General features: G+C 33.5%; 1 protein-coding gene across 10 annotated transcripts in view; it reads left to right on the forward strand.

The window, feature by feature from the left end:
• The window catches only part of DTNB (dystrobrevin beta), a 333,753-nt gene that overhangs the window by 97,107 nt on the left and 215,628 nt on the right, over positions 1-21,018 (forward strand). For all 10 annotated transcript variants that reach the window (XM_031951429.1, XM_031951428.1, XM_031951432.1 and 7 more), the window contains exon 6: positions 8,187-8,341. In XM_031951429.1, coding sequence (XP_031807289.1) covers positions 8,187-8,341 — 155 coding nt within the window. The remainder of the gene's footprint in view (positions 1-8,186; positions 8,342-21,018) is intronic.

Consider the following 21,018-nt stretch of genomic DNA (forward strand, 5'->3'; position numbering starts at 1 on the left):
AACCCAAAAAGCTGGTGAGAAAATTGCTATTGTATATGATATTGATCCAAAGTGAAGACAAGAGCTATAAAATTATATGTTGTTATCTCTTCCACATGGGGGCGGTGGTAAAGATGCATTGCTTCACCTCTTTCTCTCCCACCCCAGTTTGGAAAATCCACATAACATTTTTTGACTCCCCTCTTATATCAGAGAAAAAGTATGAATTTTTTCTTTTTCTTTTATGGAGTGTTTTCGGTATCTTATTGTAAAATTTGGATATATTTATAGTATTAGAACATAAAATGTTATATAATACCATACATGTATTTTATACATTTTTGAGTTTCTAAAACTTTGTCATTTGCTGGCTTTCATATGATATCTGTAGTTTTTGTAGAACTCTCCCCCAAAATCCCATTTAATTTCTTATGCTGACATTTCTTATGCTGATTTCTTATTCTGATATATCAGAACCATGATGGACAAAGCAGCAATATGAAAGGGATAACAGCATATTAATCAACAGTTATTTACTTGGCACTGAGAGATATACCATCCACTTAGGGATATAAAATTGACTACTCCCTATTCCCTGCCCCTCTTCTCCTCCATTGTAAAAGCTTTTTCTTGTCTTTTTTATGGCAGATAATTTACACCATTCCATCTCTCCCTTTCTTTCAATACGTTTCTTTCTCACTCCTTTATTTTATTTTATTTTATTTTATTTTCTAGATATTATTCTTATTCAACTCACACCTGTGCCTTCTGTTTACGCATACTCCTTTTAACTACCCCAATAATGAGGAAGTTCTTATGAATTACAAGTATTCTCTTCCCATGTAGGAATATAAATAGCTATCAAACAATATATTGTAGGAATGTAAACAGATAAATCTTATTAAGCCCCTTATGATTTCTCTTTCCTGATTATCTCCTTATGTTTCTCTTGAGTTCTGTATTTGAAAATCAAATTTTCTATTCAGCTTTTCATTACAAGTGCTTGAAAGTCCTGTGTTTCATTGAATGAGAGCTTTTTCCCTGAAGGATTATATTGAGTTTTGCTGGGTAGGTTATTCTTGGTTGTAATCCTAGCACCATTGCTTTCTGAAATATAATATTCCAAACCCTCCAATCCTTTAATGTAGAAGCTGCTAAATCTTGTGTTATCCTGACTGTGGCTCCACTATAGTTGGATTGTTTCTTTCTAGATGCTTATAATATTTTCTGTTTGATTTGGGAATTTGACTATCATATTCCTGAGAGTTTTCATCTTGGGATCTCTTTTAGGAAGTGATTGGTAGATTCTTTCAGTTTTTACTTTATCCTCTGATTCTAGAGTATCAAGGCAGTTTTCCTTAATAATGTCTTGAAAGATGATGTCTGGGCTCCTTTTTTAATCATGGCTTTCAGGTAGACCAAAAATATATAAATTATCTCTCTCCTGGATCTATTTTCTAAGTAACGTTTTTTTTCCCAATTAGATATTTCACATTTTCCTCCTGTTTTTTTCATTCTTTTGGTTTTGTTTTATTGTATCTTAATTAGCTTCTACTTGCTCAGTTCTAATTTTTAAGGAATTATTTTTCTTAGTGAGCTTTTGTATTTCCTTTTACATTTGGTCAATTTTGCTTTTAAGGAATTCTTCTCTTTGTTAGATTTTCGTGTTTCCTTTTGCATCACTCTCATTTCTCTTCCCAATTTTTCTTCTGCCTCTTTTACTTGATTTTCAAAATCCTTTTTGAATACTTCCATGTCCTGAGACCAATTTTTATTTTTCTTGGAGGCTTTGAATGTTGGAGTTTTGACTTTGTTATCATCTTCTTAGTGTATATTTTGATCTTCCTTGTCACCAGAGTAGGTTTTTGTGGTCAGAATCTTTGTCTGTTGTTTGCTTTTTTCCCCAGCCTATTCTTTGGCTTTTAACTCTTTGTTAAAGTAGGGCTCTGTTTCCAGGGTATAGGGTGTAATGTCCCAAGTTTCAGGATTTTTGTACAACTGTTTTCAGAGGTACTTCTAGGGGACTTCTACTGTGAGCCAGTCCTGCTCCCCAGATCTGAGTGTGGGCAAAACAACAGAGTCCTGTCATAGTGCCAGTAAAGAGCTCCTGAAAATTCCCTTTGACTAGCTGTTCTGGAACTTATGAAATCTCTGAAAGCTGTTAATGTTGCTACTGGGTCGCTGTTGCTGCCCCAGTCACACCATGGTTGCTGCCACTGCCCCAGTCCCTGCTGCTACTAGCACTATTGCAGCCTCTGCATTTCAGTGACTTCTAAAGCCATTTCCTGGGTTGGTACTCACATCCTAGTACACCAAATTTTTCCTGCTGAATTGTCTTTGGCCTCTATGGATGGAGAGATCTGGAGATCACTGCCACCACTGCCAGTTCAGATGCCCCACAGGCCTGTTCCTGGTTTCCTGGGGCTGGGACTCTGCTGGTGTAACCTACACTGTGATTATACTTCAAAACTACTCCAGTGCCACAAAACCCTGAGCTTCCAAGCTACCTTGGGCTGGAAAATTGTTCCACTTCACTTTTTTTGTTTTGGTCCTCTAAAAATTGTTTAGATTCATTATTTAAAGATATTTGGAGGGGCTTAGGGGAGAACTCAGGCAAGTCCCTACTTTTTCTCCCCCATCTTGACTTTTACTGATCTGGTCAGTTATGATTTTCCTAATATAGAAGTTTTCCTGGTATAAATTTCATCTGGTCATAGTGTATGATCTTTGTGATGTATTGCTGTAAACTCCTAACTAGTATTTCATTTAAAATGTTTACATTACTTTCATTAGGAAATTTAGCCTACAATTTTTTTTTTCTGTATTTTTGTTTTCCTTCAATTTAGTTCCTGAGAGGGAAACAGACTTTTTTTGGTTTTGCTTTTTTTTCTTTCTCACTTTCTTAGACAAAAATTTCAGGTTGATTGACATTTAGATTTCAAGAATAAGAAAATTAAATAAAAAATCTAAAGTATGAACAGATAAATCAGACAAGAAGATCCTAAAGTTAGACGTGAACATGAATGTGAACACCAAAGTTTTTCCACAAATCACAAACCTCTTTAAAACAGTTGCAAAGGAATATGTGATGAAACATCATTTTGTGAATTTTCAAGAGATAATGAAACTGCAGCAAAATGTTTAGAATCAAGAGAGAAGTCAAAATTTTTAGAGAAATCAGAAGAAATTTAGTTAGATAGAATTTATGCCCTCCATAACAAATTGGCAGAATAGGTCAAGGCTTCTTAAACTTTTTCTGTTAATAACCCTTTTTCACCCAAGAAACTTTTGCATAACCCCGTCTTGGATCTGAGCTGAGGCGTTTCTGGAAGCATTTATGCATGCTTAGTGTAGAGTGTGTATGTTGTATGTTCAGAACCAAGAATGTAGTGAAGAAGCATAATGTAACATGGGTAAGTGCTGCCAGAAACACCTTGGATTCATTACACATTTGATTTTTGAATTGGTTATATTCAGAAACCTTTCATTCTTGCTAAATTTGTCACAACCCCATATAAGGTCACAACTCACAGTTTAAGGAGCTTTGGAATAGTCAATCTAAATACATGGTTGGGAGTCTTCAAAGGAGTGAAATAAAACAACAGATTTTGAAAATAGATACGGTCAGGTTGGAAGAAGGGAAGCAAAATGCAAAACATTAAAAAACCCAAATCTTTATTCAAGTGAAATTCATTGATTTTGAAGATAGAATGTATGGGAGACAATTTAAGGATCATTAAATTAATCATCAAATTAAAAACCTAAATGCCATAAGGTGAAATATAACACATGGAAACTGTCCAGAACTTTTGAATACAGAAGAGAGAGCACCAATTGAAAAAATGTACAGATTATTTTTAGGGTAAAACACCCTATATCTCAAACTTCAAGACACAGAGTGGCTAAATCTAACAGTTCCAATTACAACAAATAAAGCAAGTAGTATTCAAATTACCTTCAAATATAAATTAATGGTAGTTCAAAATGTAACCTAAAATGATATACTTTACAAATCTGAGTCTGATCATTAATGAAAAAGGCAGGCATTCAATAAAAAGCATTTGAAGCATTCCTACCAAAACAAAACAAAACAGATGTGTGTATATTATTTGACTTGCAAACATCTTGAAACACAAGAGAGTAAATAACTATAGACAAGGAAGGAATTAGATATGAAACAAATTACCCCATTAGTAGAGAGTATTGAAAGAAAAATATCCAGAAAGAGGAAGACACTTATTGGATTAAGAAAGAAAAGAAAACAACAATCATGGGCCTATCCAGAGATTTCTCTCTAAAAATACATATGCAAATAGAGTCAGAAGTGAAATATATATAAAAAAAAGGGGGGGGGGGAGAAGTCATGGTAGAGGATCAGCTTTCAAACAATAAATTAAATTTAATTATTTTTAGATTAGATTAAATCCTACAATACCCTCTATAGGTAAATTCAGTGTATTGTGTGGGATTAAATTGCAGAAAGGGAATATACATAAAGAGAAAGGGGAAGTAGAGAATAAAGGGAAATGTATAATGTACTCTGATCAAGTCCATTAGTAAAGAATGGTAGAAGAATAATTTCAAAAGTTTCTCAAAGATAATAGATAAAAAATTATTATTAGGTTTCAATATTTTAATTCTTATTAAATGAGTTATAAATCCCTTTATTAGTCTAGATAGAGGAGCTTTTTGTCTTTGGGAATATCTTTCTTCCTCTTTTCCCTTTTTTGTTCTTATAACTTTTTCATGTTTATTAAGTCTCTTTTAAATAGTAGATATCAATGAATGTTGAAAACATCTTTACATGTATTTGGAAAAAAATTTTAAATAGTAATGAATTTTTCATGTATTTTATACTTTATGTTGATTAGCATGATGTGCTTTCTATCCCAATTTATTTTTTATAGTTAAAAAGGTTTCTAGATGTCAAATCTGTATATTACCACTTAAGTCTTAAGATAAAGTAATAACAGACTTCAGATATATTATCATTTTCATAAATAATTTATTCTGTCATTTTGAATTTTCTTTTCTCTTTCATGCTTTCATGTTATTATTTGTTGAGAAATTCTTCTATATTTTGTCTTTGAAATGAATTCTTCTATGTGTAAATAATATAGTCATGCTACATGGTATATCAATTTATAGTCAAGTTCCATGTACATATTTACAAAATATTATATATTTTATATAACTTTGATGCTTTTTCTTTAATTCATATTTTTGTTTGATTTTATTTATTACCAAATAATATTTTCTTATATTTTATGTATATATTTTATAATTATATATCTTTGGGATTAAGTTTAGGATTTCTCCTTTCTGGTGTCTTCTGTATTTTCTGCCTGTAAAATGTTCACTAAGGCAAAATGTCCTTTAGTTTCTTGTGTATTCTAGGTGTTGGCAGCTAGGTGGCATGGTGGATAGGATATTGTTGGAGTCAGGATAACCCCAGTTCAAATATGGCCTCAAGATTCTTACTAGCTGTGTAACTTTGGGCAAATCACTTAAATTCTTCTCTTCATGTTTCCTCTGTAAAGATGATAGTAATATCATGGACTCCCAAAGGTGCTGGAAGAATTAAATGAGATAATATTTGTAAGGCACTTAAAAAAATCTTAAAGCAATATATAGATGTTATCTATTATTAAATGCAAGTTGTTATATATATATATTTTTTGAGGATCATCTGAAGTTCCTGTTATACTTTGCAAGATGTCTTTATTAAGCTGAATGTTTTCTTTAATGTAGTACACAAAAGTTGGGCAGTTTTCAAATTGGTGGGGAAGGTGGCCCCATATGCACTTATGTAAATGGGATTCAGATTTCTAGAAAACAGGGTTAGACTGCATCTTAAGCTAAGCCTGTCTGTCTTCACCAATGCCTACTAAATAGGAAACTGGATTTCTGGGAAGTATGATCTTCAGCCAGTTAACAAAAAGATTGTGATTGAGAAATGGGGATATTCAGCAGTGTTAAGCCCATTGCTTTTTGATTTCGAGGCAATTGGAACAATAGAGTAGAGAGTTTCTTTAATTTTTTTTCTTGAGTTTTGTTAAAGTGGGTCAGGAATTTCTTAAGTTGTGATCAGTTGAGCAGATAAGAACATTTCTACTCAGGTCTGAATGTTCTATGAACATGGAAGGATTCCCATGAGTTTGTATTAATTCAAGGTGGCTTCTGGTTAGATCTTCCTCGCTCTTTCTTTATGTTGATCCATGGACCAGAATTCTGGACTTGTTCAAGTGCAGGAAAGAAATTGGGAAAGGATTCAAGCAACCATTATCCTTCTGATTCAGTAGTGAGAGATGGGGACAAGATGCAGATGCCAAATGAGGAAAGGACCAAATCCAGGTCAGTGATGGTTCTGAGGTTCTGGGATCCTTAACTTAGTAGATCCCTAGACAGCAACTCTATTGATAATCCCAGCCCATCTGTTTCGTTTTTTTTTAATCTTCTTTTTGTATTTTTCTTCTTGCTGCTTCCCTTATATTCTCATTGGGATGGCCTTTCATGTTTGACAAAAGGATTTGGAAATAGCTAATTTCTCTGGTTTTCTTGTGTTTGTTTAACTTATGATTTTGTCTATCTGTGATTCATAGGATTTCTTGTTGGTACAAGTCTAATTTCTAAATTCCTATTCATTCAGTGAAGACATGGCTTCTAAATGCATGGTTATTCTTCCTCCATTTCCTTACCCTTAGCCCCTTTGTTTCTGAGGATAATTCTATATTAATTTTAGGCAAGAAAGAATTAACTACCTCCCATCAGAAAGGTCTTTGTTTCCAAAGAGAAAATAAAACAAATTTAGTAAAAAAAAATGTTATATTGACGACAGCAGCTACTCTTTTGTGGAAGTGGCAAAGGACAAGGGAAAGGAAGAGGATACATTTATATAGCATCTATTATGGACCGGTCACTCTACTAAGCTTTTTCTTACAAATGTTATCTCATTTGATACTGACAACAATCCTATGAGTTGGGAGTATACCTATTCACATTTTATAGTTGGGGGAATTGAGGTACACAGAGATTAAGCAATTTACCCAGGGTTACACAGTTAGTAGTATTTGAGACTTGATTTGAACTTGTGTCTTCCTAATTTCGGTCTAGTACTCTATCCACTATACCATTAGCTGTCTCTGTGTGGACCTTCATATTGTCCTTGAGATGGAAGGAATTTGAATTTAAGGCAATGTGATGTATAATAAGTTCAAGAAACATAGTAATGGTTTTATTAATTATGCTAGTGAGTAATTAATAAAAGGTGTCAGTGACCCTCTTGAATGCCAAAGATCCCTCATAGAATCAACTCTTGTAACAGAGAGTGGCAATCAACAATTAATGAGAAGAATAAATATTATAATGAAAGTGGACCTATTCCAATGAGAGCTTGGGTACATGACTTGTATCATGTTCACTCCCAGACCACCCCCAGCCTCAGCAATCTAGACAAAGGATTACCCCACCCATCCACCCAAGTCTGAGTAGAAGACATTGGCTTCCCTACTTGGATGGGTTCTGAACAAGATTGAAGAGAAAGTTAAGCCAATCTCATTATCCACAAGGTCCTTTAGATGCTGATTTGTCTCAGTAGAAAAGGAGGTTATAGGAAAGGAAAAAAAAAACAAAACTAGGTTTTGCCAATAATTTGTTATTTAATAATCATTACAGTAGCCTTTTTATTTAAGTTTGATACATGCTGATCAGAAAATGGATATAATACTCTTTCTACCTATTAAATCATAAATGGCATACTTCTTTAGGTGCCAGTTTTCTCATCTGTATAATAAAAATTATCTGTAAGGGCCTTGAAGCTCTGGTATACAAGTATCATTTGATTTGAACACCCTTCACCAACATATAGACTTTCATATGGCACTTTATTGGTATTCAAGTGTATGTATTTTTTTTTATAAATTCAAAGGTACAAAGATATAGCTGACTCATATAAGATTTAATTGTTAGATTTCATTATTAGATGGTTGGGAAAAGGGTGAAGGTTTGGAACAGAGTGAACCATTAATGGAAAGAAAGAATTAGAATAGATTATATCCTGATATGTAAGTCACAGTTATTTTGTAGAACTTTAAAATTGATAACTGCTGGCAAGAGTTATGTAGTAGTTTAAAGAAGGCTAATATAATATATTAATATAATGTAACCTAATATGATAATACTCTTTTCATTCTGCTTTGTGCTTGTAGATATTTTCTCACAGATGTCAGATTCCAATGGCTTAATGATATTCAGTAAGTTTGACCAGTTTCTGAAGGAAGTTTTGAAGCTCCCTACAGCTGTTTTTGAAGGTCCTTCTTTTGGATACACAGAACATTCAGTAAGAACGTGTTTTCCACAGCAGGTAAATACAATTGATGTTATTTAATATTCTTAGACTCTTAGAACTAGAAGGGACTTAATTCTCTTACTTTGGGGTAGATTTGATTATGAAATTGCTTCTAGAATATGAAGAACTTGGTGATGGAGCAAAGTTGGGAGAATTGAAAAATAAAATTGGGGAAGGGGACCATTTTGTAATCAAAAATTTTTTGTTTGTGCATGGTTCTGAAAAAAATCATGAAACTTGAGAAACATTTTACATTATTATAGGTAATGGCCTTCATTCCCCCTAGAAGCAACTTCATAAAACATAATTTAAATTTTTAAATGGATTGTAACACACTTTGGTAGAAGTTTCCTTTGCTGATGAAACCACAAATCTTTTGTCTATACACATTTTATTGAAATATTTCATTTTTCTATTTAAGATAAATTGTTCATATATATCACTAGACTTTTACTCAAACGATCAACTTAGCTAGTAGTAGAAGATAGGAGATGATTACATTCAGTAGTTCATCTAAAAAGTTTTAATGAAATAGAAATAAGTCCAGCATGTGTCAACAACTGATATAATTACCCAAAATAATCATTTTATCTTAGACTACAGTGAGAGATATAGCATTGAGGACTTGGGATATGACAATCCTATTGTACTTGGTCCTTGTTGGACCAGTTTAGAGTATTGTGTTCTTGACACTACATTTTAAGGACATTGAAAAACTGGGAGGTATTGAGAGGATGATAACTAGCATGATAAAAGTTGTTGAGATCATCTTAATGTAATTGCAGTTATTTAATCTTAAAAAAAACTTGGGAAAGAATGAATAGTTTTCCTTGAATATTTGAAAGACTTTCATTTAGAAGAGAGATTAGACTTCCTCCTGGTTTCAAAAAGTACTACTAGAAGCAGTGGCCTTTTCTTACAGAAAGACAGATTTTTAAATTTAATTTAATTTTTACTTATTTTTTAGAAAGATTTTATAAGAAAAATACTTTTTTAAGAATTAGAACTTTCCAGAAATGGAATTGAAAAGAGTAAGTTTAGTTAAGTGTATTTTTACTAAGCCTTTCCTATTTGCAAGTCACTGTGAGTTTTTCTTCACTAAATATTTTTCTTTAAGTGAGGTCAGGATGGCCAATGTACATGTAAGTTATATGAGAAATTCCTATACAAGTTGAACTCTTTTTGAGATCCCTTTCAAGCTTGTTATTATGTGATACACAAGATATTGGTTAGATGCCTATCATGTACAAGGTACTTAAGTAAAAGGATTAAAATGATACTATCCCTGCTATCAAAGAGCTTATATTCCACTGTGGAAGGGGTATGAATTACAATATGCCCAGATTTAGGTATAATACTATATGCAGATATTTCAAGGGCTTTCATGGATGAGAAGAAATAGCTGTGTTCTGCTTGATGCTAGAGGGTACAAGAAACAATGGGTTAGAGATGCAGGGAGGCATATTTTAGTCCATTTAAGGAGATACTTTCTAACATTAGAGATTTCCAGAGATGGCATGGGCTGTCTCAGGGCATATCTGGTTCCCTATTTGTAGAAGTTTTTAAGCAAATGCTAGATGTTCACTTGTTGGCTCTCTTATAGAATGATCTCTTGTACATATTTATTAGATGGCCTCTGAACTTTCTTTCAATTCTGAGATTCTGGCTACTTCCTTAAATGATTACTTTGAAAGTTGTAGAATGGAACATTTTTGTATACCTACAATATCAAACACATCCTGGTTCTATTTCCACCTTTAGCAAGCAGTAGATAACGGTAAATAACTGAGGGCATGCCAGTTTCTACCTCCTCATTGCTGTGATTTTTCTTGGAACATACCTCATCTTATTTGTGCTTATTGTGAGACACATTTCCTACAGCACATAACAATACTACCTGCCATGAGGCTAGGAACCTACATGACTTTTGTTCTCATTATCCTGCCTTCCTCAATAAACCTCTCCTTATCCACTAAAACCTTTTAAGTCTTCTTATACCTTATTTGTTTCAGTGTATTCCTGTGTTTCAGCCATCCTGGTCTATACTATTTTTCACATACAACACTTTATTTAGATTTTATCATTTCTTTTTCTGGAGGTGTCTAAGGTCAGATTTGAACTCATTTTCTTCTTTTCTTCTCCTTTTTCATTTTTAATTTTTTAAAAATATAGCTCTGAAAAAATAGCCTTAAAAATCCCATTGTGTTTTAAATGGAACTACTTGATTAGCCTTTAAAGCCACATCTCTCTGGTTTTTATTGAAGGGCCAGTAATAGCCTCAACCCAAGCTTCTGTGATTTTGATGGCTTAGAATGAGTGTAAATAGCAGTTGTTTTCTGTTCTGACAAAAAATTCTGATGGCTTTGTCCTTACAAATTAATATCTTGGTGATGATAAATTGAGCCATCTTTTGTCTCAACTCTTACCTGTCCCTTAGTCATATAATGGGCATGTCCTCAGACAAACTGAGACCTTTAGAAATTTAGAAAGGTCAAAATCACCCACTTTATCCTGGGCCTCTTGTCCTTTGTTTTGCCACTGGACTCCAAAGACTGGAAGAGAGTGAGTTTGATGACTTTGCTTAGCTTTACCACACTCATATCCAATTCACTTACAAACCAAGACATCTCCCTTGTGATGGCGTTGGTTCTCTTTAAAAATGAAAAATGAACAACAACCCCACACAACACTCCATTTCACATTTCCTAACTTTTGTTTTGGCTGTACTTCATTCCTGCAATGCCGTCTTGTTTCTTGTTATGTCTTTTCCCATTTCAATTTCTTAAACTCCTGCCCTGGGGTTTGGCTGTTTGTTGAAAACTTATTAAGTCTGCCCTGATCCTAGGAACCTGTCTTCTTCCTCCCTATTTCAAGCACATCTCAAATGGCTTTCCAGTTTCTACTCTGAGACTTGTGCTGATTGTTGAGCATTTATTCTATCTGTCTGGCCCCTGTTATTCACCCATCTTTTCATGTCACTCTGCTTCCTCCGTTATATCCAATTTCATCCCTAGCTCCTGACTAGTAACATAATGATTGGTAAGATCTCAATGGCTCCGAAAACCTAACCACACCACCATCCTGCTGTTGTTCTCTTTCTCCCGTTATCTTTTCTTGATTTTACCACTAGGTTCCATAATCAAGTCAATGTTACCTTTGGTTCTAGAAAAGATCCCTTTCCTTTGATTGGAAAGAGGAAAGAGAGAGAGAGCTCTCAAAAATTCCATATAAAGAGGATACCCAGGCCAATCATCTGTAACATTTTCTATCTTGATGGACTGCTCTAGACTTTGTCATCATACTCTTAGATTGTATGCCTTCTCTTCTCCTTACTTCCTTTCCACTTCCTTTTATGTATTGTTTTCCTCCGTTACATTATAAGCTCCTTAAGGATGGGGACTATCTTTTTTTTCTTTTGTATTCCCAGTCCTTAGCACAGTGCCTAGCATGTGCTTAATAAATATTTATTGACTGATTTAATTGCCGTGTCACTTCACTCACCATCCTTGTAGCTTAATTCTTGCTTGGCCATCACTATCCTATATATATTGTCTCTTCTTAGATTGTTAGTTCATTGAAGGTAGGGACTATTTCTCCTTTGTATATTCTCAGCATTTAGCACTATATCTGGTTCCTAATAAGTACTTAGTCAATGTTTTCACTCATTCAGTTATTCTTCAGAATTTTACTTTCATTAGCTGACAGGTTTTTCATAACCTGTGTAAATTATCATTGAATTCTTGCTAATTCTGTTTTAAGATGAGACTATGTAACTTTTATTAAAATTGAGACCATAACCTTAAAATGCTCTTTACTTTTAATTTTAAGGAGACACAATTACTAAATTTGTATATGAAGTAGCATAATGTGATATACACATTAAGATGCATTTTTCTTTCCACTTAGGAAACTGGTAAAGCCATTTTCTTTCCTAGCCAATATTTATGGCATATGGAAGTATTTCCACATTGAAAGTTATTTTGAGAAGGCATTATTTACAAATACTGTCAAATAAAATATGTATTTCCAAATGCTACTGGGATAACTGAACTTATCTATGCATAGAACAAAGAGTCTGTACTCATGTAAAAATCTTTGATATTTATAAAAGAGGAAGATGATGAAGAAAGTGAAAAATATGTCTTTCTAGCATTCTCAGTCCAAATTTCTTCCTGATGCTGATTTTGTAAGAACATTATCAAAAAGGGTTTCCCATTAAATATGCTTAAGTGTCCAAATATTTTTTACTGCTCAATAAAGATTCTCAACAGCTTCTTACATTAGATGAAATAAAATTATGAAAAGTGACTAAGATTTTTTTCCAGCGGAATATCTATTAAATATAAAAAAGAAAAAAAGATATTTTAATATCATTGTTTTTTATATTAAATATTTTTCCCAGTTACATGTAAAACAATTTTTTTACATTTGTTTTTAAAATTTTGAGTTTCAATTGTACAGAGCATCAACAAGATTATGTGGTGATCAACTATGATAGACTTGGCTCTTTTCAATAATGAAGGGATTCAGGCCAAAGCCAGTAAAAATGGTGAGAGCCATTTGCATCCAGAGAGAGGACTATGGGGATTAAGTGTGGATCACAACATAGTATTTTCACCTTTTTGTTGAACTTAGATTATAATGGATTTTCTTTGTGACATTACAAACATGTTAGATGAACATACTTTCTCCTATTTTATATCTAATCTGTTATTAATATGGAAAAACATAATCTACTTTTGTATTTTAGTTTACTTTCTCAGATATATTTTATTTATCAAATGTTTAAGGATCTCTTTCAAAAGTTTCTACTCACAGAATTGCTCTTATAAAATAATAAGAGACTTTTTCTTTAAGGCTTTGACAATCCACATTTTATGCTATTGTAAAGCAGATGGTGAAATTCCATAGCAGTGGTAAAACTGAAGCACAACTTCACAATGTTTATATCTACACATTGTCTGGAATATGATGTTTTTTTACTGAAAATAACTGTTCTCACTTTTAGTTTGGTCACTATTAAACAAAAGGGACACCTTTCTTATTTAGTTGACAAAATGACAATTTTACTAGTCATTTAGTCTCTAAGTGTTTATTAAGTACTTTTAGTGTATTCCAAATATTGTGCTAAGGATTGGGGATATATAATGAAAAGCAAAAACAATCCTTACCTTCCAAGAACTCACATTCTGATAGATAAACAGGTAAATAACTAGGTACACACAAATTGTACACAAGATTTGGTAGAATATATTCTCCATGAATAAGACACTGAGGTAAGTAAGTAGGATGAACAGGAAAAACCTTCAAAATAAGGTACCATTTGAAGTCAGTCTTAAAAGAAACTGAAAATTAAGAGGCAGTGATGAAAAAGGGGAGGAGGTTGGAGAGGATCATAGCATATAGACTGTGGAAAGACTTGGGAGATGAAGTGTTATTTGTCAATAGCAACAAAACCAATATTTCTGCTTAGTAGAGTGCATGGAGGAGAGTAATATATAGGAAGACTGGAAAGGTAAGAAGTAGTCAGGGGGTGAAGAACTTTAAGTGACAAAGGATTTTATCCTAGAGATAATAAGAAACACTTGATTTTATTGAGTAGGAGGTAATACAAGCAGAACTATATTTTAGGAAAATCATTTTAGCAGCTATATAAAAGAGAGATTGAAATGGGTAGAGAAAAAAAGAGTCAGACCAATTAGAAGGCATTTGCAATTGTTCAGGTAGAAGAGAATGCATTTTTGAATTTAAGGTATTGGTTAGTTGATTGGAGGGAAAAGGATGTATATGAGATGTTATGCAAATAGAAAGAATAAGACTTGGAAGTTGATTGTATATATGAAGAGAGTGAAGAGTCAATGTTGAAAACATGGCTGTCTGGGAAGAAAATAAATAATCACCTTGATAATGATAGGAATGTAAGGAAGAGAAGAGGATTCGGGGGAGAAGATAATGAGTTCTGTTTTGGATAGTCTTAATTTGAGATTCTTATGTGATATCTAGTTTGAGATGTCAAAAGGCTGTTGATACTGTGAGATTATGGCTCAAGAAAGAGATTAAATTTAAATATATTGATATGGCAAACATCTGCACAGAGGTGGTTATTGAACCTGGTTTCAGGAGGATCTTATCTCCAAATAAAGACTATATGGAACAAAAAGAAAAAAATGCCCAAGACAGAGCTTTGAAGGATACCTATGCTTTGTGGACATGGCATAAATGAATATCCAGTGGACACTGAGGAGTAATCATATAAGTAAGAGAATAAAGAGAAACAAGTATCATGAAAACAAGAAAGGAGATTACATCCAGAAGGGAAAAAAATGATCAGTATTAAGGGCTTAGTGAGGTCAAAAGGATGAAGATTGAGAAAGGCTCATTAGATTTGTCAATTAAGAGATCATTGGTAATGTTAGATAGGGTAGTTTTTATTAAATGATTAGATGGGAAGTTTGATTGCAAAGAATTTAGTAGGACAGGAAATGAAGGTACCTAGCTAGTATAGATGGATTTCTTAAGTAGTTCAGTTTAGAAAAGAAGGAAAAATAGAAAAAGTTATTAAGTTTTTAAGTTATTAAACATGGTTGTATCAAATGAAGATTTTTTTTAAAGATAGTGAGAATATGGGTATTTTTTAGGCAGCAGAGATGAATCCAGGGAAAAAGAAGAAAGCAAAGAAAAAGTGGGTATGATACTGGGGACAATCTATTGGAGAAAATGATTAGGAATACTATCAAGGGAATATGTAAATGGATTGTCTTTAGCAAGGAGCAAGGACATTTCTTCATCCAAAATAGTGGGATTAAACAGATGGTAGGGGAAGATATATGAATGATATGAGAGAAGGAAGAGAGGAAAAGGGTCCTTTCATTTGAAAGGCCTCAGATTTTTTGTGTTGTGTTGAGCAAGGTTCATAAAAAAAATGGTGAGTAGGAGTATATTTCACTGGAAAGTTAGAGAGACTGGAAAGTAGATATAATAGATTGGCAGTAATATAGCTTGATTTTTTTTCCCCTGAGTTTCTTTTATTTTCTCTATCTTTTAAATCCATCCCCTAGTACCTCCACAATTATGTCACTTCTAGCACACAGCTTTTTTTTTTAAATTAATTAATTATTTTCACCCAGTTATATTTATTTATTATTATATTAAAAATAGCTTTTTATTTTTCAAAATACATGCAAAGATAGTTTTCAAAATTCACCTTTTCAAAACCTTGTGTTTCAAAATTTTCTCCCTCTCTCCCCTACATCTTTCTAGATGGCAAGCAATCCAATATAAATTAAACATATGCAATTCTTCTAAATGTATTTTCTCATTTATCATGATATAAAAAAATCAGATAAAAAAGGAAAAATGCGAAAGAAAAAACAACAAAAAAGGTGAAAATACTGTGTTGTGATCCACATTCAGTCCTCATCACATTCAGTCCCCACTCTTTCTGGATGTAGATGTCTCTCGCTCTATCACAAGTCTATTAGAATTGGCCTGACTTGCCTCATTGTTGGAAAAAATCAAGTCCATCACAGTTGATCATTTCGCATTTTTCCTTTGAGTGGATAAAATGTTCTCTTGATTCTAATTCACTTCACTTAGCATCAGATCATGTAAATCTCTCTAGGTCTTTCTGAAATCAGCCTGCTCATCATTTCTTATAGTACAATAATATTTCATTCCATTCATATCATAACTTATTCATCCATTCCCCAGCTGATGGGCATCTACTCAGTTTATGGTTCCTTGTCACTACAAAAAGTGCTGATACAAACATTTTGGCACATGTGGGTCCTTTTTCCTTTTTTATTATCTCTTTGGGATACAGATCCAGTAAAGATACTGCTGGATCTAAAGGTATGCATAGTTTGATACCCCTTTAGGCATAGTTTCAAAATGCTCTCCAGAATGGTTAGATTAGTTCACAACTCCACCAACAATTTATTGGTATCCCAGTTTTCACATCTCTGGAAGTTTTAAGTTTTAAGTTACACTTAAAACATTTTTAAAACATTTTTTTAACATTTTTGAGTCTTAGAGTCTCTCTTATCCCACCCTAAGCTACCATTAAGAAACCACAACACATCTCTCTGTGTAAATTTGATCCAGTTCACCTGTTTTTTTTCTTGTCTTTGTTCTCTCTAGTTCCATTTCTATCTCCTCTTAAAATTCATGAGACTGTAATAGTTGAGACCAAATGTGGTTATTCTGCTGTTTTTTTGATGAAAAATTGTACAGATTTTTGCAGATGATTTTCCATATTTCTTTTTTCATTCAATTCCTATTTCATCCTTACATATTCTATTCCAGTAGATTTGTGATTTCCTTCATGTTGGCAATAGCTTCATAAGATTTTACATATCGTATTTATAGATCATGATGAAATAGACCTATTTAGTTTGTCAGTCTATGAGAGCCAGCATCATTTTGGTTTTAAGTCATGGCCCTAGCTGAAATTTGGGAAATTTGGGAAATTTCAGCTATCAAAATTTATGTTCCTTTAGACAGAACACCTTTAAGTAAGGGTATGATATCCTATGTGAATAGAGAGAAGGGAAAGAAGAAAGAAAAGATATGCTAATCAATTTGGGATTGTAAAATTAAATGGAAAAGTATTTACACAAACATGATGAAATTATACATAAATTAAAAGTATAGACTTGTGTGATTTTTATTTTCTTGCATAGCATGACAAATATGGAAATATGTTTAAAAGGATTGCACACATATCATATTTCTTGCTTTCTTGGGGAGGATAAGGGGGAAAAGAAGAAAAATTTGGAATACAAAGTTTTGCCAAAAAAAGTTGAAAACTATGTTTATATGTATTTGGAAAAATAAAATACTATTGAGGAAAAAAAGAAAAAAAGGACATCAGATTCAACAGAGAAACAAATGGTAATCATGAAAGAAATGCTGGATGAGGAATGGTAATAAGCAAAATAAGATTCTTGATTTAGAAGAGGGAATTGTAAAAACAACACAAAACAAAATAACAAATCCTAGAATGTAAGGGAGTATCTACTAATTTAGAAATGGCTAAGCAATTTGTAAAATATGAATACGATGGAATACTATTATATTGCAAGAAATGATGACTAAGACAGTTTCAGAAAATCCTAGGAAGATATATATGAACTAATGTCAAACAAAGTGAGAAGAACCAGGAAAATAATTTATCAAGGAAAACAACATCATAAAGAAAACTGACTTTGAAAGATTTAACTTTAACCTGTGAAATGACCAACCACATAACCAAAGGACCTTGGGATATGAAGCATATTTTTCATTTCCTAAAAGATAGGTGATAGACACACGATGTAAAAAAAGGCATACCTTTTTGAAAAAAAAAAACTGTTACTGAACTGTGATTGTTACAAATTTTTTTATTCTCTTGGATTTTTAGTTAAGGAGACATTGAAAGGAGGAGAGAGAGTTAGCAATAATTGTACCCAAAGAAAGAAAATCATTGAAACAATTTTAAAAAATGCACAGGAGGCAATAAAATGAAGTTCAGAAGTAAGCACAAATAAACAGGATAGTTTTGAAAATATGTGGAATTATTACATCTTTTTAAAAAACCACAGGCAGTATAAAATAGAGATTCATAGTTTTACATACAATCCTATTGTTTTGCTGTATGAAATGTCCCATTTTTTGGTGTTTAAGTTCAGGGAAAAAAATGAATTAAAAAAAATTTACTAGACTTCTAGATATAACATAGTAACATGAGAAATCCTAGAGGTGACCAATTTTTCCACAATTGACCTAAGATGTGACAGAAGTTACAGTGAATGGTTGTGGAGGGAGAAAGCAGCAAGTTTATTCATCTAGCCCAAGACCCTACAGGAAGATGGAGTCAAGTGTGGCAACTTTTGGAAAGTGAAGCAATGTAGAGAAGAGGAAGACTTGAGGCTTAACGCCAGTGGGATCTAGGCCATGACCTGTCAGAGGAACAGGGGTCAGAGATAATTCCTGCAGATCACTCAGAGACAGAACTGGGCAGTGTGTGTGTGTGTGTGTGTGTGTGTGTGTGTGTGTGTGTATGTGTGTATGTGTGTATCTATATATATATATATATCCTTCGAAAGGGACCTGTATGTGCACGAATGTTTGTGGCAGCCCTTTTTGTAGTGGCTAAAAACTGGAAACTGAATGGATGTCCATCAGTTGGAGAATGGCTGAATAAATTGTGGTATATGAATATTATGGAATATTACTGTTCGGTAAGAAATGACCAACAGGATAATTTCAGAAAGGCCTGGAGAGACTTACACGAACTGATGCTGAGTGAAATGAGCAGGACCAGGAGATCATTATATACTTCAACAACAATACTATATGATGACCAGTTCTGATGGACCAGGCCATCCTCAGCAACGAGATCAACCAAATCATTTCTAATGGAGCAGTAATGAACTGAACCAGCTATGCCCAGAAAAAGAACTCTGGGAGATGACTAAAAACCATTACATTGAATTCCCAATCCCTATATTTATGCCCACCTGCATTTTTGATTTCCTTCACAAGCTAATTGTACAATATTTCAGAGTCTGATTCTTTTTGTACAGCAAAATAACGTTTTGGTCATGTATACTTATTGTGTATCTAATTTATATTTTAATATATTTAACATCTACTGGTCATCCTGCCATCTAGGGGAGGGGGTGGGGGGTAAGAGGTGAAAAATTGGAACAAGAGGTTTGGCAATTGTTAATGCTGTAAAGTTACCCATGCATATATCCTGTAAATAAAAGGCTATTAAATAAAAAAAAATATATATATATATCCTTCAAAGTTACTTGAAATTAAAGCCCTTTTGGCATTTGTCAGTCATATCTGGGGAAAAAGCCAATGTATGCTGCAATCACATCAGGAAATATGGCCAGGTCAGCTCAGGAGCAGGCTGGGCACTGTGGGTGCTCTAAGAAGCATACTACTAGTGTTCCTATTGGAAACACCAGAAGAAATAGCCCTAGTGTAGGAAGCCTGTAGCAAGGCTGGTGGGAGTACTACATGGGAGATTATCACCTGCCACTTGGAGATTATTCATAGAGAGGCCAGAGCCAAAACTCTATTTTGGGACACCAGAAAATGGATTTAGATGACAGGGATGATGGGAAAGGGTAGAGCACAATCCTAACCATCATTTCCAGATGTGAAATAGGAGAGCATCTTGATTAGAGAGAGGATAGAATCAAGGTTGGCCTGTCAGCTCATCCTAGATTCTAGTAAGAAGTGGCTTTTGCCTTTTCATGAATTCCATTATTCAAATTTAGGTTAGAATTCTACTTAGGGTGAGAGACAGAGATTTATAACTGTGTTGCATTAATAAACTTGCTGGAGATTTTCAGCATCTGATTCTAACTAGAAGCAGGTACAGTGTTATATTACAGAAGGCATGATTGGGATACTGGGGCCATACTTTGCTATGGCTATTCAAAGCTACAGACCAGACATTTAGACTGAAATATGAGTAAATTGGGAAAGATATATATATATATAAGTAACTAAAAAAAGTTTTAAGTATCGAGAAACCTCATTTGGAATCATTTAAGACTGCTATACAACTGGGTTAAAGAAAGGAAAATCTTGAAATATGATGTTCCAAAAGACAAACAATAAAGCTTTACAACCAGGAAAAACTTGGTCTTTAAGACTGCATATAATCTACGTGAAGGTGGGTGTGGGCCTTTAGTAAAATAGAGGATTTTGAAGCATTCCAAATGAAAAGATCAGATCTGGGTTGAAAATTTCAAGTATAAACACAGCAGTCAAGAAAAATAAATGCATTTAAGCCATGGGAAAGGGGCTAAATAAGCACTAAGTGTGTATTTGTAATTTAAAAACATTTATTAAGTATACTGTGTTGAGAATTCAGTGACAAAGTGGAACAGTCTCTGTCTTCCGGGTTTACATTTTGACAGGGAGACATGTATGCCTATGACTTTTTATATAATATATACAAATGAATACAAAGTAATTATGGGAAGACTTGAATCAGATAAGGCTTCCTGCAGAAGTTGGTGCTTGTACTGAAATTTGAAGGAAATCAGGGATTTCAAGCATTCCAAAAATTAGTGGACAACCAGTAAAAATATCATCTATTCAGATAGGAACTGATGTCACATGTGCAGAAATCACAACTGTGCCAGAATGGCTAGATCATTGTTTATGTGAGGGGCATTAACATGTTAAAAAAAAAAACAAAACAAAACTGAAAGGATAGGTAAGATTGTGAAGAGATTTGTGTCAAAAACATAAGTATATATTTAATCTCTGGGTTGTAAAGTTATTTAAATTTCAAATACAGGAGTTTGCATTTGATTTCAAGCATCTAGCTATCTGCTGGGGACAAGATCTCTGCTTCATGTTTTTGGTTTCCATGATCTTCTGGACTTTTTTCAGTGTAGGTCTGTCTCAAGGCAAAATAGTTTCTACTTCTCTTCTCCCTGCCTCCAGCCCTTCCATGCTTCCCCCTCCCACCCTGAGCTTCTTCAAGACAGGCAAGTTACCATTGCCTCCCAACTAAGCTCCCAAACTTTCTGCTTTTGACTGCTGAGTCTAGCTTCCTGAGTCTTCATATCACAGTATCACTATCTATCACAAGGTTGGATTTCAGTGGAGGATTTCAGAAATATTTCTTTCAAAGGACTGCTTTCTAACTACTGATATTTTGCTTGGGCTTATTCTTCCTT

Source organism: Sarcophilus harrisii, chromosome 2, assembly GCF_902635505.1.
Source record: "Sarcophilus harrisii chromosome 2, mSarHar1.11, whole genome shotgun sequence".
In the NCBI taxonomy this organism is placed as follows: domain Eukaryota; kingdom Metazoa; phylum Chordata; class Mammalia; order Dasyuromorphia; family Dasyuridae; genus Sarcophilus; species Sarcophilus harrisii.